General features: G+C 35.8%; 1 protein-coding gene across 9 annotated transcripts in view; it reads left to right on the top strand.

The window, feature by feature from the left end:
- Nucleotides 1–25,014, top strand: part of rdgC (retinal degeneration C) — a 524,170-nt gene that overhangs the window by 224,071 nt on the left and 275,085 nt on the right. For all 9 annotated transcript variants that reach the window (XM_067787748.1, XM_067787743.1, XM_067787747.1 and 6 more), the window contains one exon: nt 2,331–3,189. In XM_067787748.1, the coding sequence (XP_067643849.1) occupies nt 2,859–3,189 (331 nt within the window). In that variant the 5' untranslated portion in view covers nt 2,331–2,858. The remainder of the gene's footprint in view (nt 1–2,330; nt 3,190–25,014) is intronic.

Genomic DNA, 25,014 nt, shown 5'->3' with positions numbered 1-25,014 from the left:
CAGGAGCCCATTGAAAGCAGCGGCTTTGGGAAAAAAGCTATACGAATTATTCATAATTCTTCTTGAAGGAGATTTAGAACGAGCTAGTTTTTTGGCGTGTTAATTTAAGTTTTTCCTCTTCTCACAAATCGATGGAACCTTTAACGTTTACGCCAGCTCAGAATAATTTCGCGACCACTGCCCAATCTAGCCGTTCTGAAACAAAAAAATACATTTCTAGGTACTGGTAAGGGTTTAAATTTGCGTCCTTTTATCTCGAAAGGCCACCTTTATACCGCTGGCCATGCCGAGCCATACATCGGAACAGGTACCAAGAAACTTATAGAGCGTGATAATGTTTTGTTTTGATATAACTTTTTCCTTCAATTGACTTATCAATCCATATTAAAATTTCCTGGAAAAAGGTGTTCTCTGTTAACTTTTTTAGAGGGAATCCATAGTTTTGAATTTTAAATGAGTGTAAGTTCTTCATTTTTTACTCACTGCAAGATCCACCTTTGTCGCTTTTTGGACAGACCAGAAAAACGTAGACTTTACGACTTTAAGTTGGGGCCAACTGATTCCACATTAACCCGTGCTTTTATACGAATTGACTAAACAATATTGAAGTCCCAAAATGCAGTCATATATAATTTACATAAAAGTCAATGTAAACTTTTTTCCACACCTCTGCCTTCAAATTTGAATAGCTTGACGGATGGTGCTTCATTCATCGGGTTCAACGATATGCCGGTTTTTGTTTGTTTTTATCGAATGAGGACAAGAATTCTTCAGGGTGGTGTTCCATATTTCTCATTTTTTAAGCTCCTACTGTTGTCCTTGCGTCCAGGTGCCCGCTATTTGCTCTGAGTGTCGATTTAATCGCCACTGCTTCGCCTGCGCATTTCTCTACGCTCCCTCTCAGCATCAATCAGGCGCGTCATGACTATAAAGGGCATTTTGCTCACTGGAGTTCAGCATTCCTTCCTGTTGCACATTGGTGATACTAAATTTCTCGTGGTACGTTCCTCCCCGAAAACTCTATGCAAGGCGATTTTTTCCTAGTGGAAACGGGTGCAATGGAACATGAAGTGTTCCGCGTTTTCTAACTCCGTGGTACACATTGGGCAAAGAGGATCTTCCCCTATTCTACGCTTCCATAAATACTCTTTGAAACAGTCATGTCCACTCAGTATCTGCGCGAGATGGTAGTTCTGTTCGCCGTGCTTCCGCTCATTCCATTGAGCTACGTCCCCAACTAACGCGAAGGCCCAACGCCCTTTACTCGAGGCCTTCCACCGTTCCTGCCACTTAGTTTTTGTTTATGTCCTAGCTCTTATCTTGGCTCTTAAGATGGTCGCTCGATATTAGTGCTATACAGATCGGACATTTCGCGTGCCAATAAGTCCGCTGGGATTTTCCGGGTTAGGACCAGGAACGCATCGTCGGACACCATCCGATAAGCACTTGCTATTCTTATAGATGGAAGTCGTTTAGATCCGTACCACGCAGGTGCTGCATATAGTATTACCGAGCTGGTTACCATGGACAATAGCTGACGGATAGCTTCGCTCGGACCACCAATGTTAGGCATTATTGGCATAAGTGCTCTTTGAAAGTTAACTTAAAGTCAACGCGCACTCCTATGTATTTTAGAAAATCTTTTGAGGTGATTTCGTGATCCCCAACAGTTAAGACTAACTCGTTCGCGAACCGTTTGGAGCTTACTAATAACACTTGTATCTTTTGGCTAGCCAACTCCAGTCCCGTATTGGTCAGCTATTCTTTTATTCTTCCTACGGCGTCATTACATAATGCATGAAACAGGTCCAGTTTCTTGGCCACTACTACCACTGCAGTATAATCAGCATATCCCACAATTTGCGTGTTTTCTGGTAGATCAGTCTTTAGCACCCCATCATATATTGCATTCCAAAGGATTGAACCGAGAACAGATCCTTGTAATCTGTCTTACCATGCTGAATTACTCCGGCATTCCCAGTAGTGGTGCTGAGCGATGGAAAGCATGCTCCATGCTTTGTTTTATTAAATGTCTTTAGGCATCTCATCACCGATTTCACATTTTTTTGTAATGAGAATGCAAATATACAGCGATATAAATTATTTTAAACATCTCTCGACAAGCTCAGTAAATCTATAATCACATTGAAATTAAATGCTTCATAAAGTAAATTGGTTATTTCATTCTTAGTCACTTTAACATAAATCACTTTTAGCCATTTCCAAATTTGTCAATCAAAAAGTTTTAGTAGATAAATAATGATATATTTACAAATTGAGTTCTAAAATAAATTTTCCACTAATATGATAACTTAAACCTGTGGACACAGAAAAGAAAAATAAAAAATCCCAAAATACACTTCAAACTCTATTAACAATAAATTTAATAAAAATGCACACAAAGCCGCTAAAACGCGAATCAGCAATATAGCAGCAAGTCTGCGACTACCTGACCTGCCTGCAGGTGCGAGAAGATTAACACCGCAACGCACACATTTTAACACAACTAGATGGTACTGCTATGCCATCAATACTCACCACCCCGAAATGTCAATCAAAGTGCTTAAGAACAGCAAGTCGTGTTCAGTTTACGCGCCGAAACCAAAAAAGTTTCAAAGAGGGCAAGGTGTGATGAAATGGTACAGCAAGTGAGTAAAACAAAAAAACCAAAAACAAAGAGCACGGTCAATCGTGCGCGAGCTGAAAAAAATAATAGGTGGGAATGGAGGAAAGTAACTTTACTGCCAAACAAAATTCAAACATTCCCTGCAACACAAACGAAAGAAGAAAATAGGAAATATAAATAAAACAAACTACTAACCTACACACACACACGCACACTCCCAATTGAGCACAAAATGCTGCGTAGCTGTGTTTGTTTAGGTCGTGGCGCAAAGCGACGCAGTTCCTCGCTAGAGGACACATCGTCGTGTCGTTCGTCGGAAATTGAACGTGTCGCCAAAGGTATGGAGACCATGACCGTCTATACGAAAAACACATCAACGACAAAAACCACAACTACAACAACATGTAAATTACAACAAGAGCAGCAGCAACAATTGTTGCAGCAAAGTAATATCGGCGGACGAAATACAACAGCCAGTATATTACAGTTCTTCCAATCGAAAACGTGGTACCGGTATTGGCGTAAAACGGAACGGTCGATGAGCATGTCAAAAGCCGAAAGAAGTGAGTCATAATTAAAATTTATTTATTTTATACACTTACCTACAAATACACTTATGTGTGTAGTTAAAAATTGTATACACTCATATGTATGTATGTTCATAAGCAATATTTTCAAAGCATTAAGATTAATGGCTAATGCAATTAAACATATTTTTTTTTTTTATTATGGAATATAAGAATATGAGACGGATTTGCAAAGAACTTCCTTGACTTGCCATGTAAAAGTTTTGTGTAACGAAAAACTTAAACAAAGAAGTATAAATCAAAATATTAACAGGTAATAGGGACTACCAAGTCGAACCAAATGAAGAAAGCAAACATCATAAATATAGTTAACCCTTACGATGTGAATGGGACATAATTGCCCCTATATACATTGATTGATGCCTGGTGTGAAAAATATAAAGGAAATAGGCTCTGTTTATGCAATTCTGAGATCTTAACTTTTTGCATTTGTAGATCGTCGGCTTAGAGTACAAACCTGCTAAGTGCCATTCTCTCGAAAAATGACTTTTTGCTGCAGTTGGATAGAGCAGGAGTTAATTCATCAAACGCTGCATAACAATAACATCAAAGATTGGCCACACATAAAGTTAATCAACATTAGGATGAATTCCCTTCTTATACTTGCACTAAAATTTGTTTGCATATTTCGTTAAAGTTGTTTTATGCCCTTTATCAGGGGCCGTTTCATCACTTACGATCACGAGTCGAAAACTATTTTCACTCAAGCGACAAAAAATTACGCTAACAAACTATTTGCATACAGTATGGAATAGTGAGAGCGAGTTGTCCCTAGTTCACATATTTCATTGATCCGATTCACCATTTCGGAGGTATTGTGATTTAAAAAAATAAGTCTAAAACAATAATGAATTTTATCTCTAGACTATTCTCCACTAAGTGTGTGTGTCCGCGATTCATCGCAACCGATCATTCAGCTATAGGTTATACACTACGGCCACGAGGTTCATGTCACCGCTATTAAACACAACTCGTTTTGTAATGAGTCTTCAATAATTGCTGCTAGATGGGTCTCCTCTCTCTCTCACTCTCCTTTGCCAGCCTAGCCGAGTTACAAACATACATACAAGTGAAGCTAATATAAGCGTGTTAAAAATGGCATTCGGTCACGGATATTATGACACGACACGACCCCTGGTTTTCACTCTAAGCCGACGATATGATTGCGTTTGTGCTATTTTTTGCGTTCGAACAGGTAAACTGGCGTGAATTTTATAGCTAGTGGTGATTTTATAGTCGTAGTTGTCAGTTTCGAAATCGTATAAGTGTTAAGTTGTTTACAGTACTAAATATCGCTAGATTTGAAGTATGTAAGTATGAATTATATGGAACCTATGTGTCCTCTCATAATTTTTTGGCCCAAAATGTTCTCGTCAAGGTCAGACTTAGGACCGGTTTTTCAGTAGTTGGTTAAGCTAAGCTTAAATGAAGCTTATTACTATGCGAAAACTAGATGTACAACTTATACAAACAAGATAAACCATTAAAATCATTCGACTAACCAGTCTGGAACTAGGCTAGCTATAAATAGATTTTCCCCTCACTATGTCACGTTAAGGACTTTCGACATATTTATATGAGACGAATTTATTATTTTACATAACGATAGCCTGTTTGTTACTCAGCTTTATCAGCCTCTACATGAGTTTTTTAATGACAATAGTTCAACATTCTAGGCCACCATGATGTGGCGGGAGCCAGCTTGCCTAAACACAAAAGGTTCTGGGTTGGAGGCGCGGGTAAAGCAACATCCAAATCTCTAGAAAAACGTTTTTTCAATTAGAAACAAATTTTACAAGCGTGCAACTCCTGCCATGAAAAGAATCTCAGCGAAAGTCAATCTTTCTTGCAGCTGCCGTTCGGTGTTGGTATAAAATATGAATGTAGGGTCTCGCCAATTTGTAGAAAGGCTTAAAAATAGCATGGCGCAACTTGAAAGAGAAGCTCGGCCTTAATTTCCCTCGGAGTTATATCGAATTTAGCGTCAATTGACTTATGTAACGTTCAATAGAAGTATGAAATGTATATGAAATGGTCACCACGTCAAATTTAAAATAATTACAATCACATCGATATTGACATTACAACCTTTCTACTTTTTCCTCAAAAGCCCAAACATTTTTTCCAAAGTGGACACAAGTTCAATTATTTTGTTTCGCACCTCCACGTATTAAAATGTTAACAACTGTTGAATTACGGTTTACTATTTTAGCTTTATATTTGTTCATCCGAATTAGAAGAGAACATTTTTTATCTGGAATTTTTGGATACATTACTTATTCAACAAAACTTTTAGATAAAATTTCGGTTTCACTAAGGTTTAAAATCGAATTAAAAGCTGTGCCGGTGTGGCTTCCTTTGAAATGAGAAGAACATACTCAACTTTATTATGGCTTTATGTTGCTGTAATTAAGAAAGGTCATGGAATCAATCGAACTTTAGACCATTTGAAGTGGTAATGAATCCAATTGATCTTATGGCCATTTTAAAAGGTTATAACATCAATAAACCTTTTGGCTATTGGCTACATGTCAGCCCACAGACAATTTTTCTAAGGGGACTAAAACCAAACTATCATTTTATTTATTGTCGGTCATGCTGATTGTTTCAATTAATAAAAGATATGTAAATAGTATTTCGAAGGTTTTATTAATGTTTTTCAATAATTCTTGTACTAATATCTAAATAATAAAAAAACATTTCCTTTTCTTTAAATACAATTTATCATTCAGCATTTTGATCTAGCTTATGATATCCACTCAAAGGTGGAGTTATGGAAACCAAGCATTTAGGTACCTTGAGTATGTATATATACCAGGGAATATGTCTGTATTTGGCTTTAAGCTAAGTACAAGTAAATATGATTAGTTCCATATCAAAACGCAATAGGCACTCTTAGCATTTTCCGCGTTTTGATGTGATCATATTTTCATTTTCAATATCTACACGATAGTTCGTAAAAGATGTAAGACTAATGGGGTTAGCTTGCTTAAAATCGCCATTAAAAATTTAGTTTGGTGCAAAGACATTCTATTTCTTGATTACATTTTTTAATCTTGGAATTCTTCGAATATTCCGTTTTAGTATGGAACTCCTCATTTGGCATTACAGGCTTTGTATTGGCCAAATGTTGCTCATACGTCATTTCATACCCTACTTCAGTAGCATCCATACATACATACTCGTATGTATGGTCAAACAATGACGTAAGATTGGCCCGAATTCGTTTGAAAAAACGACTACTTTTGTCACGAAAATATGAAAGTACAATTTTTGTTATTTGGTTTATACATTACATTACTACGCATGCAAATGGTACTTCATTTTGGAATTGATTGCTTTATTATTGAAGTAAACGTGTTACGAAAACGGATTAAAGCTGCTTTCACAGTCACGATTAAAGGTTAACAGTTAATTTTCAGAAAACTTTTGAAATACGTAGAAATATTGAACTGAGTTTGCCTATAATGATTTTTTACTTGACAACTGCTAAGGCGGTTCGATGACTGACGGCTTATGCAGATGACGTTGCAATTGTTACAAGTGGAAAGTGCCTTCCAACGATTAGCTCTTTGATGCATCGGGCGCTTCAGGATATATATACCTAGACATCTATTGTCGGATTGACAGTCATGCAGAGAAGATGGATATGGTCTTGTTTACTAAGAGCTACACGGTTCCAAGTATTGGAGTGAAATCAAGCCTTGGAAAGAATCCGGATATAGAGAAGCATGCATCTGTATTTGGTTCCAAGGCATAGTATCCCGACCAAGCTCATGACCGACCAGGTGGAAAAGGCGTAGCACCAAGCGCGGAACAGTAAAGTGACAAGGATCAAGTGTAGGTCTTACAACCTTAGACTAACAAAATTGCTTCTATCATTAAAAAGAGAGGACTGTATACTCATACCGGGTATTATGACTAGGCACTGCACTTCTGGCGTCACATGCCTTTAAATAAGTCTTGGTCAGTTATAGTAGATGGAGGAAACCTGGGTTGTGGGAGGAAATGATCGGGCAAGTGGCAAAGGTTCTAGAAAGCTTCTTGTATTTGCCAAGTGGACGGAATTATTTTATAACAAAGCTCCTGGTTTTTGATAGGGTTTTCCAGTTTGGTCATAAAACAAACTTCTAGTAACACTATGGACTCATTCAGTCTATGTATCAGTTCAACCTTACTTAAAAAGATTGTCTTAAAGTTTTTGGAATTTTTCCCGGCCAAGGGCTGTCATTTCAGTGAAACATTATTTAATTTGTTATGTCGCTTCCGTAAATTGTCATCTCCGGAGCAGTTCTGGACTACTCTTGGTCCCACTTTCCTCCTTTTTCAGCACAATCACCTCGTAAGACAGAATCATCCACTTCATGCCTTAGCTGTTGCGATCTTGACCTGCTGTCAAAGCAAAAACCCAACAACAAACGGTACAACGGCAGTAGGTAGAGAGCACTGAGTTTAAGCCTTAATCCATGAAGGCGTGACCACCCATCTCCGACGCCCCAATGTTGACTATCTCTCCGTCGCAATTCAAAGCTCTGATATTCAATGGTAGCGGGGCTACCGGAAAGCATAATATCTCCGTGACCGCAATTCAAGAGTCGAAGCTTACCGTCAGGTTAGATCTTTGAACTAACGATGGCTACAACATCCGCAGAAAAGATTGAGTTGAGAGTAATGGAGGCTGCCTCGAATTTCTCACCCATCATACCTATAGTATAATCTATTCCATCCTTACATAATCTAGGGACAACACCTTAGAATGTTAAGGCATAATTGTCCGTTCAGGTGATGTCAACTGTAAGGTTCCGATGGAACCCTCGAGCAAAAATCTGCTACTGGTGCCCACACACGCACTCCTGGGCACCTTTGTAAGGTATCATATATGTGCTCGCACGCGCAAGCATCTCCACACCCAATCATAAAACACATGTATCTTTTAGTTCGTGTACTTTTCTTTATGTACTTATGTTTAATGGAAATTTTTAAATAAATGTTTATTTGTTGTTTTACACAAATTCTTAATTTGAACTTAAATAATTTAGTTTCACAAATTAGTTTTAGTTTTCGCACTTATGTGTTGTGTTTTTGTTGAGTTGCCAAAATTAATTATGATGGATGGATTTTACCGAATTGCTCTGTGTTCAAGTTGTTCCACACCCGTGGGTAGACAACGGGTGTTGCAGCAACTTGAACACAGGGTGACATTTTATTATTTATTAAGGCTCTGTTACATCATCCTTTTTGGGGAAAAGAAGAATTGACAAAGTGATCAATTTTGTCACATTCTTCTTTGGCCAAAAACTTATAAAAATTGTTGCGAACAAACGAATATATACATATTTATATTAGGGTGTTCCTCCCCTTTTTAATTCGTTGGTTCGGAACCATTTTTTATTAATAATTGAAAAAAAGATTTTATACATCGAATAGTTAAATTGTAGTTACATTTCTATAGTTCATTGTAACTTAAATAAAAGGTATAAATATTAATAATATTTTAATTTACGTCAAAATATGTTGAACGTTGTTTTTTTTTTTTTTTTTGTAAATATTTGTGCTTTAATATTCAATTTAAAGTTTGACATTTTGTATTACATATTAAGTATGTATTTTTGTGTTACGGACAATTATATAAAAAAAGTTTTTTTTTTTGAATATACAAAATTTGTGCTCTTTTTTTTTTGTTTCAACAATTTTTTTTGCCTTCGTGGCTGCTTAAATGCTAGTAAGTTAATTTTTCCATTTTTTTTTTTTTTTTTTTTTTTGAATCAAATTTAAAGTTTAGTCAGAGTATTAAAGTAATGTTAATTTACTTTACTTAGGCGATTTTTATGTACTACTTTTTCTTTGTTTTTAACTTCATCGAAAATAGTTACATTAGGTTCGTTAATTCTAGTTACAATAAACGGACCTTGAAAAACATTTTCGTGTTTATGATGTGGTTCTTTTTGTAAAAGTACTTTATCTCCGATTTTTACAATTAAGGGTCGTGCTGTTTTATCATACAGATTTTTACTTTGTAATTTATTTTTATTAATCAGATTTTGTGCCATTTTGTGTGCTTTCTGCACCCTAAACTTAACTTCTTTGGCATAGTTTTCGACGTTATAAATTGGGTAAAGTTTTTCTTTTGTTAATTCATTAGGCAAAGTTGCCTTTTTCCCAAAGACCAACACGTAAGGCGAAAATTGGTTGTCGAAAACTTTGCTACTCGTAGTATTTTGTAGGAAAGTAAAGTATTTTAAATAAACATCCCAATCAGAAAAAGTATCTTTTAAATATGCACGTAAGTATTCATTAAAAACTCTATGATTACGTTCAATCATGCCAACAGTTTCATGATGGTATGCAGTTGAAAAATTATGTTGAATATTTAAAAGCTTTGGTTAATTCTTCGAATAATTCATTTTTAAATTCAGTACCTAAATCTGGTCTTATGGCATTCATTGTGCCGTAAGTTAAAATGAATCCTTCAAAAATTGCTGAAGCGATTGTTTTTGCCGATTTGTCTGGCACAGCGACTGTTACCGGGTATTTATTCATGTCGCAAATCATGGTAAGTGCGAACTTGTTACCATATTTGGACTCAGGTAGGGGACCTATTGTGTCAATTACTAGTATATCAAATGGTTTACAAGGAGTTGGTGTTAAAACAAGTTTTTCTTTTGTTTTAGGTTTAACCTTGTTTATGAGACAATCTTTACAATTTTTGATATATTTCGATATATCGCGAGTCATGTTCTTCCAATAAAATTTTGTTCGCAATTTTGCGTAAAGTCTTTTCATTCCGCAATGCCCACCAGAAATGGGATCATTATGGTAAATTTTCATAAGTTTTAATTTTGTATCTTCATCTGTTACTGTCTACACTGGATCTGTTAATATGATTTCTAATGATTTTAAAATTTTATTTCCAATATTTTTGAAATTTGTAATAGTATAATGTTCGAACTTAATATCGTTTTTAGGCCATTCAATTTGCTTAATTTTGTGTTTGCCGGCTTCTGATTCAAGCCTCGAAAGTAATTTCTCTAAAGCCATTATTTTGTTAACAAGCTCAAAACTAAGTAACTCGAGTTTCTTATGTTTAATATGTGCAAAAATTCTTAAATTTGTTGTTTTATTATTTTCATCGTACGTAATTGCAGATTTAATTCGTGGAACTTTTTTCGAAAAATTAAATGAAAATTTGTCGTAGACATGTAAAGTAAGTTGTTTTTGATCGTTTTTGTCTGTTTTCCTATGTAAATTTTTGTCGTTTGCCTTTTTTGTCATGACTCTTGTCTGTACTGCCAAAATTTGTTTGTTAGCTTCTTTAATCTCATCGATTGTTATACGCGATAGTGCATCAGCACAAACGTTTGATTTACCTTTTATATATACAATAGTAAAGTTATATTCAGATAGTTCCAGTCTTATTCTTGAAATTTTTGAAGATGGGTCTTTCATGTTGAATAAGTATACTAGAGGTCTATGGTCTGATTTTACAATGAAATGGGTGCCATAAACATATGGCCGAAATTGCTTGATTGCAAAGTAAATAGCTAAAAGTTCTAATTCTATAATGGGTTTTTTCTGTTCGGCTTTATTAAATGCTTTAGAAGCGAAACAAATTGGTAAATCACTACCTTGTTGTTCTTGACTCAAAATAGCGCCACATCCAGTTGTGGAAGCATCAACTGTAATAATGAATTGTTTAGTAAAATCTGGATATTGAAGTAATTTTGGTGAAAGTAACGCTGCTTTCAAAGATAAAAATGCTCTTTCGCACTCAACATCCCATAAAAATTCAACTCTTTTTCTGCTTAATCAGTTCAGAGGCGCTGCCAGAGACGCAAAGTTAGGTATAAACCGTCTGTAATAGTTTGCAAACGCGACAAATCGTCGTACCGCATCTTTGTCAGTCGGTTTTGTATACTTTTTAATTGCGTTTATTTTAGAGTCGTCTGGCAACAAACCTTTGGCTGAACATTTGTGACCTAAAAATGTAACTTCTGGTCGTAAAAAGTTGCATTTATTTGGGTTAAGTTTGAGATTAAAAGACCTACAAGTATCGAAAACTTTTGAAAGATTTTTAATATGGTGTGCTTCGCTACAACCTATGCCGTTCATATCGTCGACGTACAAAAATGCGACATTGGGTGGTATACCCGAAAAAGCTATTGTCATCATTCGTGAGAATGAATTAGGTGCTATATTTAAACCGAATGGAAGCACTTTCCATCTAAATGCGCCACGGTCAGTGCTGAAAGGCGTAATGTCACGAGAGTCAGGATGCAAGGGGATTTGATGAAATCCTGAAAAAAGATCTAATGTGGAAAAATATTTTGCTCTACCGAGATTGTCTAAAATATCGTCAACTCTAGCTAGTGGAAATTTATCAGCAATGAGTTTTTTGTTTACCGCGTGAAAATCTACGCACATACGATATGCTTTTTGACCCTTAGTATCTTTCTTTGGGACTACAATCAAAGGGCTATTGTAATTCGAATAACTGGGTTCAATCAAATCATTGTCTAATAATTTATTTACCTGGCGATTTATTTCTTCACGTTGAGAGTATGGCAATCTATAGTTTTTAACATATACCGGTTCGTTGTCTGTCAGTCTTAATTTTTGCTCGTAAAAGTTATTTAAAGTCATTTTGTCCGTGTCAAGAGCGAAAATGCCGACAAAATCTATGCAAAGGTCAATTAATTTACTATGGGCATGTTGAGGTATTTGATTTTCTAAAATTGAAGTCAGTTTTTTCGTACGTTTGTATTCTGTTTCTGTTTTGTTAATTGTATAAACATTGTAGTTTGAAAGTTTTTCTGTCCGAATACTTTTTCTCTTCACATACTTTATATCATCCGTGGTATTTATAACTTTAATTATAGGGCTACTGGAATTAATAATGCACCTAGCTGTGAAAACACCTTTTCCAATTTCCTGCGAGTCCACGAAAAGTGGTTCGGGTGAACCTCCTAAATCAGTCTGAATATTTCGCATCTTGGAGGAATGATACAACTGTCGCCTTCTGTTCCGTGTGGGATTCGTATCGCGACTTTTTCATTATCTACCCAAAAGGAAATACTATTTCTTTCATAGTTAATAATGCATTTGTTAATTTTCAGAAAATCTTTACCCAGTATGTCATCGGATGGAATATTAAAGTCTTCATTTACTACATGTAAAGTATGTTTAATAGAAAAGTTAGAAAAATTTTAATTTACTGTAATTTTACCTAAAGTGGAAACTAAATTGGAAGTGACACCGGTAATGTTAATAATGTCGTTCGTATTTAAGGAAATATTTCTGTCTAAACATGATATATTTATTAAAGAAATATCCGCTTGAGTGTCTACTAGGAAAGAACAAAATTTTTGTGACTCGTTAAGTTGTAATTCTATGAAATCAGAGTAATTTAAATTTAAACAATAGATGGCTATTGGTGAGGGAAGTCCGCTTACTCGCTTAATTCGTCCTCCCTCAGTGTTCGCTCCTGAGGGGCACTGGCGTTTAAAGCACGAACGTGTGCGATTCTACCTCTACCGTTGGATGATCTAGAATTGTTACCTCTATTGTTACCGCTGTTTGTATTTGAATTGGAATTTGGACGTATATTATTATTGTTGTTATTTTGGTATCTATTTCCGTTATCATAGCGATATCTCTGATTGTTGTTACCGTTATAGTTGCTATTATATGAAAATGAACTATTATTTCTATAACCAGTATAGCCGCGGTTTGGGTAAAAACCTCGATAACTACCACGTGAATTTCTGAATGTACTGTTACCACGTGATCGAATAGCTAAAACCTGACGCTCAGTTACTTCGTTGTTTTGTTCTACAATTAATTTTGCTACTACGTCTTTCGGATCAGTAAATGCCGTTGAGGCTAAAATGGTTTTGACAAAATTGGATTTTGCATTTAGATGACACACGTTAAAAGTTTGTTCGACTGCCATTTCATGAGCTTTCGCTTGAGTGATCCCTTCAATAATAAGAGACCGCTCAAGTGAGTCAGCTAAATCTTCAACTTTTCTGACAAAATCTGTATAATTGTTACCGTTAACGTGCAACGCTGCAATTCTCCCTGCTACAACTTTCGAGTTGTCCGGTTTTATCCTATTACGTAGAGCTGTTTTAATTTCATTGACTGAAGTTACTTGTGTTGGTATTGCTTCACGAGCTTTACCCTCTAATTTTGATTTCAAGAACGCTATAAAAGTATCAGTTAAATCTGCAGTAGCGAATTGTTCAAGTAATGCGATAATAATAATAACAAACATAAATAATAAACATTTTCTTTTCCTCAAGTGTTGCCATGATTTGATCGTTAAAATCTGGAGCTGAATTAGCAGAAGATGAGGTCACGTTTTTACTAATTGGATTGTTAAGATCTGGGTTTACGTTAGAAGTTGAAGCTAATATTTCACTATTTGAATCGTTAAGATTTGAAACTAAATTAGAAGTTAAATTTTTACTTGAAGAATCTTCGAAGCCTAGGAAATCTGCTGACAACGATAATTTATTTTCCTGTTTGGTGACTTTTTCGGTCGAAGATGAATTTAAACTTTCGTAGCTTGAGGCTGATTTATCGGAATCGGATTCTGAGTCTGAATTTTTTTGCACTTGCTTACCACTTCTAAGGTTGTACATATGAAATTATTGAAGCACTTGTTTGAATGTTGAATTTATATTTGAAGTTGAATTGTTGAGGAAAAAGAAAAAAAATTTGTAAAATTTAACTGATTTACAGGTGAATAGTCGCTAAAGAAATATTTAACAATTTATTTGAAGAATTAATGAAAACTGCATTATACTTGTATAGAAAAATCTTTAAGAAGTGATTGAATTTAAACTTTGCACAAAAGCATGTAGGTATTATTCGGTAAAAATTTCACAAATTTGGTTATCTGTTCAAATATTCTTTTATGTTCACAGACGCACCGATTTTTAAAAAAAAATCGTATATCTTCACGGACGCACCGCTTTATATAAAAAATCTGACATGGTTTTTAACGGAACCACCGCATATTTCAAAAAAAATGTACTTGGTTTTTAACGGAACCACCGCATATTTCCAAAAAAAAATTTTGTAATTGGTTTTCTAACAAACCACCGTTTGTAACAAAAAATTAATTGGTTTTTTCGAAGACCACCGTATGTATCAAAAAATTAATTGGTTTTTTCGAAAACCACCGTATGTACAAAAAACTAATTGGTTTTTTCGAAAACCAGCGTATGTATCAAAAAAATTAATTGGTTTTTTAAACAAAAAACAATAAAAAATTCATTTCGTTTTTCACAAACCACCGTTATATCAAAAAAAAAAAAAAATTCTAAATTTACATGAAATGCGAAATCAATTTTCCTTTAATTTTGAAATTTTAAATTTTTGATTGAAATACGAAAGCACCGAATTTTATAAAAATTTTATAAATGTTTTAATATACATACATACATACATAAAGCCGTATACATACAATACCCGTAGGCAACATGTTAAATACATATATGTATACTTATTTTTTCTGGTCACTGCTGCTGCTGCGCTGGCAGACCTGAATCGCTGCTGGTGTTGTTGCTGGTATGTGTCTTTACGTGTTAAAGTTGGTGGTGGTGGTGGTAAAAAAAAATGGCGATTATATGCCGTTGGATAGTGGCGTGGGTTTATATCCCGTTGCATAAAAAAAATGTTCCACTGGCCCCAAAATGCAAAAATGACCGGGCTCCAGCCGTCACGGTCGCCATGTAATGTTCCGATGGAACCCTCGAGCAAAAATCTGCTACTGGTGCCCACACACGCACTCCTGGGCACTTTTGTAAGGTATCAAATATGTGCTCGTACGCGCAAGCATCTCCACACCAAATCATAAAACACATGTATCTTTTAGTTCGTGTACTTTTCTTTATGTACTTATGTTTAATGAAAATTTTTAAATAAATGTTTATTTGTTGTTTTACACAAATTCTTAATTTGAACTTAAATAATTAAGTTTCACAAATTAGTTTTAGTTTTCGCACTTATGTGTGGCGTTTTTGTTGAGTTGCCAAAATTAATTATGATGGATGGATCTTGCCGAATTGCTCTGTGTTCAAGTTGTTCCACACCCGTGGGTAGACAACGGGTGTTGCAGCAACTTGAACACAGGGTGACATTTTATTATTTATTAAGGCTCTGTTACACAACCTCGAAGGCAAAAAACGCCGTTCATTGCGATTTCAAAGCCCATCATACCTCTGGAGATCCAGCGTGCCAGCTTACAGAAGGGGCAAGGAATTGCTGCAATAAATGGATAATACGACATTCACCACGATAGATGATGATGTTCCAATGAATAGCAGAAAATTGTCCCAGCTCGTCAGATCCTTCCTCGCCAGTGAAGGACTTAAAAACTGCATTCACTTAAGCATCCGAATACCTGCCCATATTCCTATCTGTATAACTATAGGGGAACTTTTTCTAACTGCTGGAAAATGTGAAATTATACCCTATTTTCCAGTCGAAGCTGCAGCCCTAGTTAAAGAACGAGACAGCTTGATGGCGGACCCTGGACACCCGCGTGTAAGTTACTTCAACATGGACATCAAGCGATTGGTAAATAAGCCCAAACGTGCATAATAGGTACATAATCACAGACTTTGTAATTTCTCTGTGCGTGTTGGTAAATTGTGGTCAACCAAAAATACAAAAATGAAGTGACCATTGCATTTGGCGGTAAAATTTTGTCGGACTCAAAGAAATACGCGAGCGCTATCTGTCGGCAATTTATAGTGCAGCTCAAGTCATCAAGCTAAACGTTGTGCCAATAGATGGACACCTAAATACAAGCTCGTATAAAAGCTCACAGTGTTGAAGTTGAAGCTAAGGAATGTAGATGCTCAGTCATTCGTTACGCTTTTCAAAATGCGTTATGCTACCTTTTCAATTTTTTCCTTTTGACTATTTATCATTAAAGTATTTGATTGGCTTCAAAAGTATGCACACAAATGGCATAACTTGGCACTTTACTATTACCAGTGGTTACACAGCCACCTTGAAACTTTTATTCAATGAAAAACTCAATTTTAATGTTGAAGAAACTATAATCAGCTTAAAATAAAAGAGCAATTGGCATCGTAGTGAAGCTAATGAAAATGTACCTAAGTAACTTCAACGTCTTCGCTTTAAATTTTAATTTCTTTCAAGAAAGTGAAATAGTATATTAAGTTTGATTTGATTCCCGAAAATTATAAGTCCTTAAAGAAGTGCCCAACAGAAAGAATACCAAAATAAGCATGACGACGTGCTGAAATTATGTATTTAGCCATACCTCTTTGTCTAAATTTTTGATATATCTTGATGTTATTTGGTGAGCGGGAATGTTTAAGTTTCCGATTAAACACTTGTGGGAACCGGCTGGATACAACCGATTCAATTCAGCTACACGCTTGAAATTTTATCACGTGTATATCATATTTTGATTTCTTATAAATAGTCAAGATCGGTCTTATTAATAATATATCCCAAACAACCGATTGCTGAGATAAAAGGAGTTTCGTGATTTCTTGCTTATTTCACCCACAGCTAACATGAATCATGAAACTTTGTGTGAGGATTACCAATCAATAATTTTCATACTCAACTGAGCATAAACTAATCGAGATAGATATATACTTCTATATATCAAAATGATCTGGGCGAAAAAAGAAATTCATTTAGCCATGTCCGTCCGGCCGTCCATCCGTCTGCCCTTGAACACGATAACTTGAGTAAATTTTGAGGTATCGTAATGAAATTTGGTATGTGGGTTCCAGGGCACTCATTTCAGATTGCTGTTTAAAATGAACTAAATCGGACTATAACCACGCCCACTTTTTCGATATCGAAAATTTAGAAAAACCGAAAAGGTGCGATTATTCATTACCAAAGACGGATAAAGCGATGAAACTTGGTACGTGGGTTGACTTTATGACGCAGAATTAAAAATTAGTAAAATGTTGGACAATGGGCGTGGCACGGCCCACTTATAAAAGAAGGTAATTTAAAAGTTTAGCAAGCTGTAATTTGGCAGCTGAGTATGTAATGTGCGGTTACACCCGAACATAGCTTTCCTCACTTGGTTTTATATAAGTTACTTACAGATATCTTATACAAATTACTGTTATGATATAAGAATTTTTGAAATTGAGTATTTATTTCGTTCAAAGAGGTTTTGACTGTATCGAGCATACTAAAACTGCTTATAACAATAGTTTGAAGAAACTTGGGCGATCATTAAACATAATAGGTAACCCTTATAGCTAGCTGGGTATGCAATAACTAAACCTTCACCATTTTCTAAGAAGAAGAGGGCTTGAAAGTATATTCACCTAGAAAAGCTCATCAAATATACGTTTTTCGGTTCTCGTTAAAAGTCAAGAGTCATTACCACCTCAGTGGAATTAATTGGTATCATATAAATGTATTCACTCACCTAAGTGTATGATAGTAATGCTGGATGCCTTTGTGAGTTGTTGGTATTATACATATAGTGGCAAATATAAATTTGGGTGACTGCGTCGCAAGTGTTACGGTGTCATATAATATTTGTTCCTAAGTGGCGATCGCCTACACTAAGGAAATTGAATTGCTTTCCTTTTCATCCCTTCTGCGTACTTTGGGCTTCTTCAGGTTTCAATAACAAGGCCTCCTGTGGGGGAGACATTTTCTTTCATGCGTACAACATGGCATAGTCAGCGCACAGCTGAGTTATAATTCGATGAACGATCAAGATTTTTCGGTAAACTTGTTAAAGGAAGGCAAATTCTGCCAAAGCAGCCTCATCTGCGTCATATAAAAGAAAAAGCGTGGAGTGGTTTGTAATGACGTATATTAAAAAGATTTTCTATCATCCCCATAAAAATGACCTTTTTGTTTTAAAAAAACGGCTAAACCTTTCATGTGGAAGGAAATCTGGAACACCTTTCAAAAAAAAATAAATGCGAATTTTGAGAGACCCATAACTTTTACTTTGTTAGACTAAAATTGATTGGGCTACTCAGGAATATTGAGAACACTCTTAAAAAGAGGTGTTTGCGAAATCTTTTCCAATTTTTCCGAAAACTCTTTTAAGATTGGTTGGTATAGTTTCAGTTACAAAATTCATAGAAGTTTTTTCACAAATAATCAAAAACGCAAAGGGAAACTTAATTGATGAAATTTGATAAAATTTACCACTGTTATTTTCGTATTTGTTGCTGTATTGTGGCTTTAGACATTAATTTTGTTAAACTTTTGTTTTTTAAGCCCATATTTATTTTCAAATTTAATTTTTTCCTGTGTACATGGAGGTGTGGTATATCGTAACTTCTATCAACAAAAACACAGTTTTTCAGGAGAGCAAAAAACCCATTGTGGCAGCTTTATTGTAAAATTCGAATAATATGAAGGCGAGCAGGATCCAAAGAGATGTCGTTGGGGGCGTGTGAACTTCACTAAAAAAATTCAATTTTTTCGGTAGCCACTATCGACTTGATCGGCGGTGACATTTTAACGAGACTTTCCAGTAATGTAAATAAATTTCTGATTTTGCTTCTTTTATAACAATACAGCACTGCAAATATAAAAAGCCTTACACTCAATCTTAACTTAGCATCGCTGCCTGAAAAGTTTAGCTTAAGTAAATACACATCTTCCTTAAAATAAACGCCAAATATTTGAGGTTTACACGATTTTTATTCTATTCCAATGCCAAATATTTGTTTTACAAAATTTTCGAAGTTTACTTTAAGCTCTTGCTAGCACATTACTTTGTGTGTTTATTTAGGCTTATTGTCCCTCCTGTGAGATCTCTGGCTGTTGTTTGATGGTTTGTACCCTTAAGTGCTTGATGCTTGTTTTGTTGATTTTAACATACCAAGGCGCATTAAATACTTAACGACTATTAAACTGTGAGTTGAGCTCGCATCATAAAATTGATAAATTAAAATATATGAACGTATACATGTACGTAAATATTCTTGTGTTATGTTTCGGTGAATAATTTCAGAATATTTATGGTAAAAGAGATTGTGGGGCCATGCCAACCTTTTTATCTCATTTCGTGAAGCTATGTGGTGATGCTACACCAATTGAATTAAAGCTGAAAATAATATACATACTTCAAAATTAACGTCTCCTAAATCATCAAGACAACTCTCTCTTCCTGTCTTAGATTGTTATGTGCGGGCAATCACGTTCGCGACACGGTTATTTGATCTGAACCCTGGGTTTGCATTTGTTATTCCAGAGTAGGAGTAGCAGCGAAAAATATGCTCTGTTACTGCTTCGACTCAGCACATGAGCAGATCATAGAGCAGAGCCGTAGCATAAAAACATTAAATAGTATTTTTTGTGCTCTGCTTCCAGCGACGTCGTGCTTTAGAGCGGAGAAAATAGCAGAATAAAAACTACAAACGAAATGCAGGTTGTAGTAGAGCGGTAGCAAAAAAAAAAAATGAATTAGGTAGCATATATATACTTACGCATTTATATCCTAATGATATGCTTGTGAGGTTAAAAATCTGATGAAACGAGTTCAAATCTTAGCTTGGAGCCATTAATGTAATTCCTAATCTAAAAACACAGACATTTGATGAAACCTTTGGCAGTATGAAAATAGCTACATACAACTTCAGCCGGTATGTTTAATCCGATAAAAATATTTTCTTAGCCGGAGCGTCATCTTTCATTCATGTCAGGCCCAGCTGGTGAAGGCACTGTATTTTAATTCCCTGGATTTCTACGTAAAGCTCGTACAACTCATCATTGAATCGTCCGTAAATCTCGCCGTGCTCCTTTTAATTCTTCCTACAAATAGGAAGGACGGGACCTACATGTTTTATGCCGACTACGAATGGCGGAGTTTTTGCATCTGTAACTAATCAAAATTTAAAAATTTTAAAAAGTGGAGTGGTATGATAGGGACAACCATAAGATCCCGTTTGATGTCTTTTCGCTGCTAAAGCAACAATAACAGGACGCAGAGGATAGACGTACCGGTAGATTTATGATCTTTTGGTCATTTTCAGTTTATTCAACAGTAATCCGTTTAATATGTATACAATGAAATGAATGACATAAGCTAACAATATGGCACTACCTCAAAATTCGATACCTTTTCCATACACCTCTCGCTCGAGCGATCTACCGAAAGTATCATATCAGAAAAACGCACTTTCATAACCTTCAAAACAGGAAAGTGAGAAGACTACAAAACAGACAATCAAAGCATGCTTTCCGCAAGCTCATTGAATCCACCATAGCTCGTTTTATTCTCTCTCAAAGAATCCCGAAAATCTGGCCACGCTTTCCAGCGGAGGCTGTAACTTTAGTGAGAGAGTGTGATCCTGCGGACTCCCAAATAAGAGACATAAGTCATCACACAGCTTGTAAACAAACACAAGCGGGCGAAATAAGAGGAGCTTTTAAAGAATTGTCACCTCTCTGACGGCGAAGGTAAGCTATGGTCCAACGTAAAGTTCTTATTAAACCGGACTAAGCACAACAACAACATCTCTCTTGGGGTAAAGATGAAGAGAAAGCTATTACGACTTACAAAACAATACAATTGGCGGCCTCTTGCATGCCGAGCGTTCCCGATAAGGTTACACATTGGAAGAAACTACAGGCCTGTCAAAACACCGCGCTCAGAACTGATACGGGTTGTCTTATTATGTCCGCAGAACACCATTTACGCAGGGAGGTGTGAGTACTCCATATAAGGGAGGGAAATTAGATGTTGAATAGTTAGTTTTTGCCCAGTACGCAGAAACTTGAGGTTCGCAAGAGGTCGCGCCTCTCAGGGACTTAAGAAGTCATCTCAGCAAGCATTAGGAGGAAAACCGATATCTGACTGCTCAGCGGTATGAAGAAAAGAGCACAAACAGGTCCGTAGAAAAATCCAGCAAAACTGGTCGGACCTCTATATCAAATACCCTTAACTCGCTGTAACAGGCTAAACTCTTACCTATTCAGAATTCACCCCCATTCATACGTAATGTATGTCCTGCTTGCACCGTGGCCCCACATGACGCCTACCAGCCTTTCAATTACAATATAGAACTTACGCCTCTAACAACCCTTTCTCTCTGTTCCACCCTCGTTGAAACAGCAATTTTCTTTGGACTCCCGTTAGGGGATATTGATGACAATTCGTGAGTAGTCGAACCAGTTGTATGAGGCGAAGCACTGGTACAACAACAACAACAACAGGCTGCCTTGCGCACTACCATTTTTGTGTTATATCCTAAATTCTTTCAATACTTGAATTACTTCAATAATTCTGTAATCTCCACGAATTACGCATGTGTATATATTAAGTACATGAAACGCATTTTAGATAGAATGGAAAATCTTACTCATATGCCTTGGTTATTTTGTATCCGTCATGCATGCATACCAAACGTTTTAGAGCTCAATACTGATCGATCAAAGCATACCTTAATTAAAGCAAAAAATTACTTCTAGAAATGCAATGAGTGTTGTGGTAAGTGCTCCGCCTATCACACGGAAGATCCTGGGTTCAACTTCGTGGAAAAGCAATATCAAAACTTTAGAAAAAACTTTTTTCAATAAAAAAATAAAGTGTTTCCGAAACTCGGCAGAAACCCTCTGCGGAGGTATTTCACGCTTTGTATTTATTTTATTTTAAATGCAATTACATAACAAATTCAATGACGGAAGGAATTCGCGTGCAATGGCAAATGCATATATACTAAGCTGGGTTGATTTGCATGGACGAAAGTTAACCCATATCGCGCCATCGATTTTTCGATAGGTTTTGGGCTCAGGAAAAAAAAGTTCAACTAAGCATACCCAAAAAAATGATTTTCGAGCCTGCAAAATTTGAGTTTTTTGACTTTTTTTCTTTGATTTTTAAGGGCTTATTCATGACCTACTTAAAAAATTTCCATCTGATTTTACAATTTCCACGTATACCCTGTCCGACTCAAAATTGTCCGCTAAAAACTTTGGCGATAACAGTTTTTGAAAAAAAAAAATTTTTTTGTTGGGTTTTGAGGAGTGTTTTGGTGAAAAAATTTATTTTTTCGCCATTTTTTAAGGGTTCTTCAGAAACGTGCAAAAGTGTTGCCGATGAAAACGAATTTGTCTCATAGTTCATATCCCACTTAAAATTATGCGATAAAAAAGTTGGCATTAACAGTCTTAAAAAAATTTTTTTTTTTTGGTTTTTGGGACTTATTTTGGTCGAAATCGATTTTTTTCATTTTCAAGGCTCCAAATCATTTTTGATATATATATTTCCGTTAGACCCACCAATAAGTATACCAAAACGATCAGGGGAAGAGCTAAGTTGATTTAGCCATGTCCGTCTGTCCGTCCGTCCGTCCGTCTGTCCATTTTTTGATGAAATTTGGTAAGCAGGCATATTTTGATAAGGGATTTGACATTTGTCGGAATCGACCGGATCGGACCACTATAGCATATACCTCCCGTACAATCGATTGTTCAATAAGAGGGTTTTCGCGATTTCTGCCCCATTACTGTCTCATTTTAACAGCTAGCAACATCAAATTTTACCACAAGCTTACGTATTGGGCATAGATGGTTCTCTGAAAAAATCGTCAAATCGGACAAAACTTTTTTGTTTTTAAAACTGCACTTACCACCGTCTTTAGCGCATGAATTCACTTAGGACTAAAAATCGATTTCGACAAAAATAGTTAAAAAAAAACTAAAAAATTACCAAATATGGTGCCGTTTTATTATCTACAATCCACTGAGATATTTGATGTTGATAGCACCGTATCACAGAGGTTCGCGTCTCCGCTATTAAGCGCAACTCCTTTTCTGGCGAATTATTTAACCACTGCCGCGAGTCTTCAATAATTGCCGCTAGATGGGTCTAACTCAACAGGCATACATACAAGTGAAGCTAATAAAAGCGTTTTAAAAAAGAATTGTCCAAGTCCAAGTACAAGTCAAAGTCCAATATGGTACCATATGGTAACGCAAAAGGTGTCGCTATATTTCCACGAATTAAATCTAAACTGCAATACAAATTTACAAATGAATAACGCTATTTTATACAGAATATCCGTGACTTTCCGCAGCACAAAGCTTTGATCAGCCTGGGTTCAAATAGTGAAGCTAACGTACGGCAAATTTAAGTGAGAACAAGAAAAGTTGAAATAACCGTTTTTCAATATGGCGCACGTCTGTAAGTACGCGATTATAGTAATAATTTTTAAGAAAATTTAAATATACTATAAAATTCGGTAACTAATGTAATAAGTTATTTAATTTTATTTAAGGCGTTACCATATGGTAACCGTGGGTCGGCTAGGGTACATGTTTTTTTCATGGGATTTTCTATGCTAGGGTCCAGTTTTCTACGTGTTTCAATGGCTTTTCTATGCTTTTTTGTAAATTTATCTGATATAATCTGTAGAATTTTTTAAATACTACGACTTTCAGAGGTTTATCGTTGCAACAAATACTTGATTACATTCAAGATATACCAACCTTTCTTTATATCGAGCCTCTTGTAAATGGAAACATATCTGGCGAAGATGATGCTGAAGATGATTGTGCTGGAATCCCTAATAACGTATGCCCGCTCAGCTAAAAGGTGGCTGTGAAGTAATAATGGCTAGTGGATGGCATTTCGCTTATCCGCTGTTGGCTTTTCTCAATTCCTGTGGATATAATACTATGGGAACAGTTCGTGAAAATAGAATTTCAGCAAGCTGTCCACTGGTGCATAAAAAAGACTTCAAGTCAATGGAATGAGGTTACTCGCAATAAATTGAGATGAAAGGCACTGACTTATGTATGTTTGGAGAAATGGAAAGATAAGAATGTTGTGTGCATGTTATCTACCAGCTTCGGTGAAAATCCGAATTCAATGGCACATCGTTATTCGAAGGCAAGTGGAGCCAAAATAAATGTACCCTATCCTTGTGCGATCACGGATTGACGGATTCGATCAAATCTTGGCGCAATATCGCACCATAAACAGGGGACAAAAGTGGTCGTTAAGCATTTTTACTTGGCTGTTAGATGCCTTACTAAAAATGCTTGGAAGCTTTATCGGAAAGTGCAACCGACAATGTCTCAATTAGATGGCCCGATTCCATCTCACAGATGTCCTCTACAACCAGGTCGAATGGAACACTCTCTTCGTTTTGATCAGAGCGGATATATTGTAGTACCATCGAATCTTAGCCGTTGTTCCTGTGAAAGATGCATAGCTAACGGACGAACAGCATGTATGAAATGCATCGTAGGACTTTCTTTGAAGTGTTTTGCAAGTTACCATACCAAACCATGATTACAACCACCTATATTTTAGTTCAGAAAATGTCTTTATATTATATTTTTATAAACTTATTCGTTCCTTATTTACGGTTTAATAAAAATGTTCAAAAACGTCTTTTATTTCCGAAATTAAATTAAAAAAACCATGTCCAAAATAGTTTTTTCTTTACCATATGGTAACGCTTGTTTTCCGTATTTTCCGGAAAAGCGTAGCAGTGGATTAAAAAATGGACATCACTTTCGTGTTCAGGAGGTCAAAACCTATGAGACAGCTTCTTTCCAACTAAATACAAGACAAAACAAGTAAAGACGGGACTGTCTTCGGATGTGCCGAAGACTTCATACCTTTCATGAATGGGGCTTTACAATAATCTTATCCCGTTCGTAATCTCCAAATAATTAGTTGTATAAAATAAGAAACATATAGTGAACAGATGTACATACCTAAACGATTTTTAAGATAAATATAAAATAAAAAATGGCAAAAAACCCCTTATCTGAACGATCGGTTGTATGGGATATATATTATAT

Source organism: Eurosta solidaginis, chromosome 5 (assembly GCF_040869045.1).
Source record: "Eurosta solidaginis isolate ZX-2024a chromosome 5, ASM4086904v1, whole genome shotgun sequence".
Taxonomy (NCBI): domain Eukaryota; kingdom Metazoa; phylum Arthropoda; class Insecta; order Diptera; family Tephritidae; genus Eurosta; species Eurosta solidaginis.
This window is presented reverse-complemented; position numbering and strand designations above follow the sequence as displayed.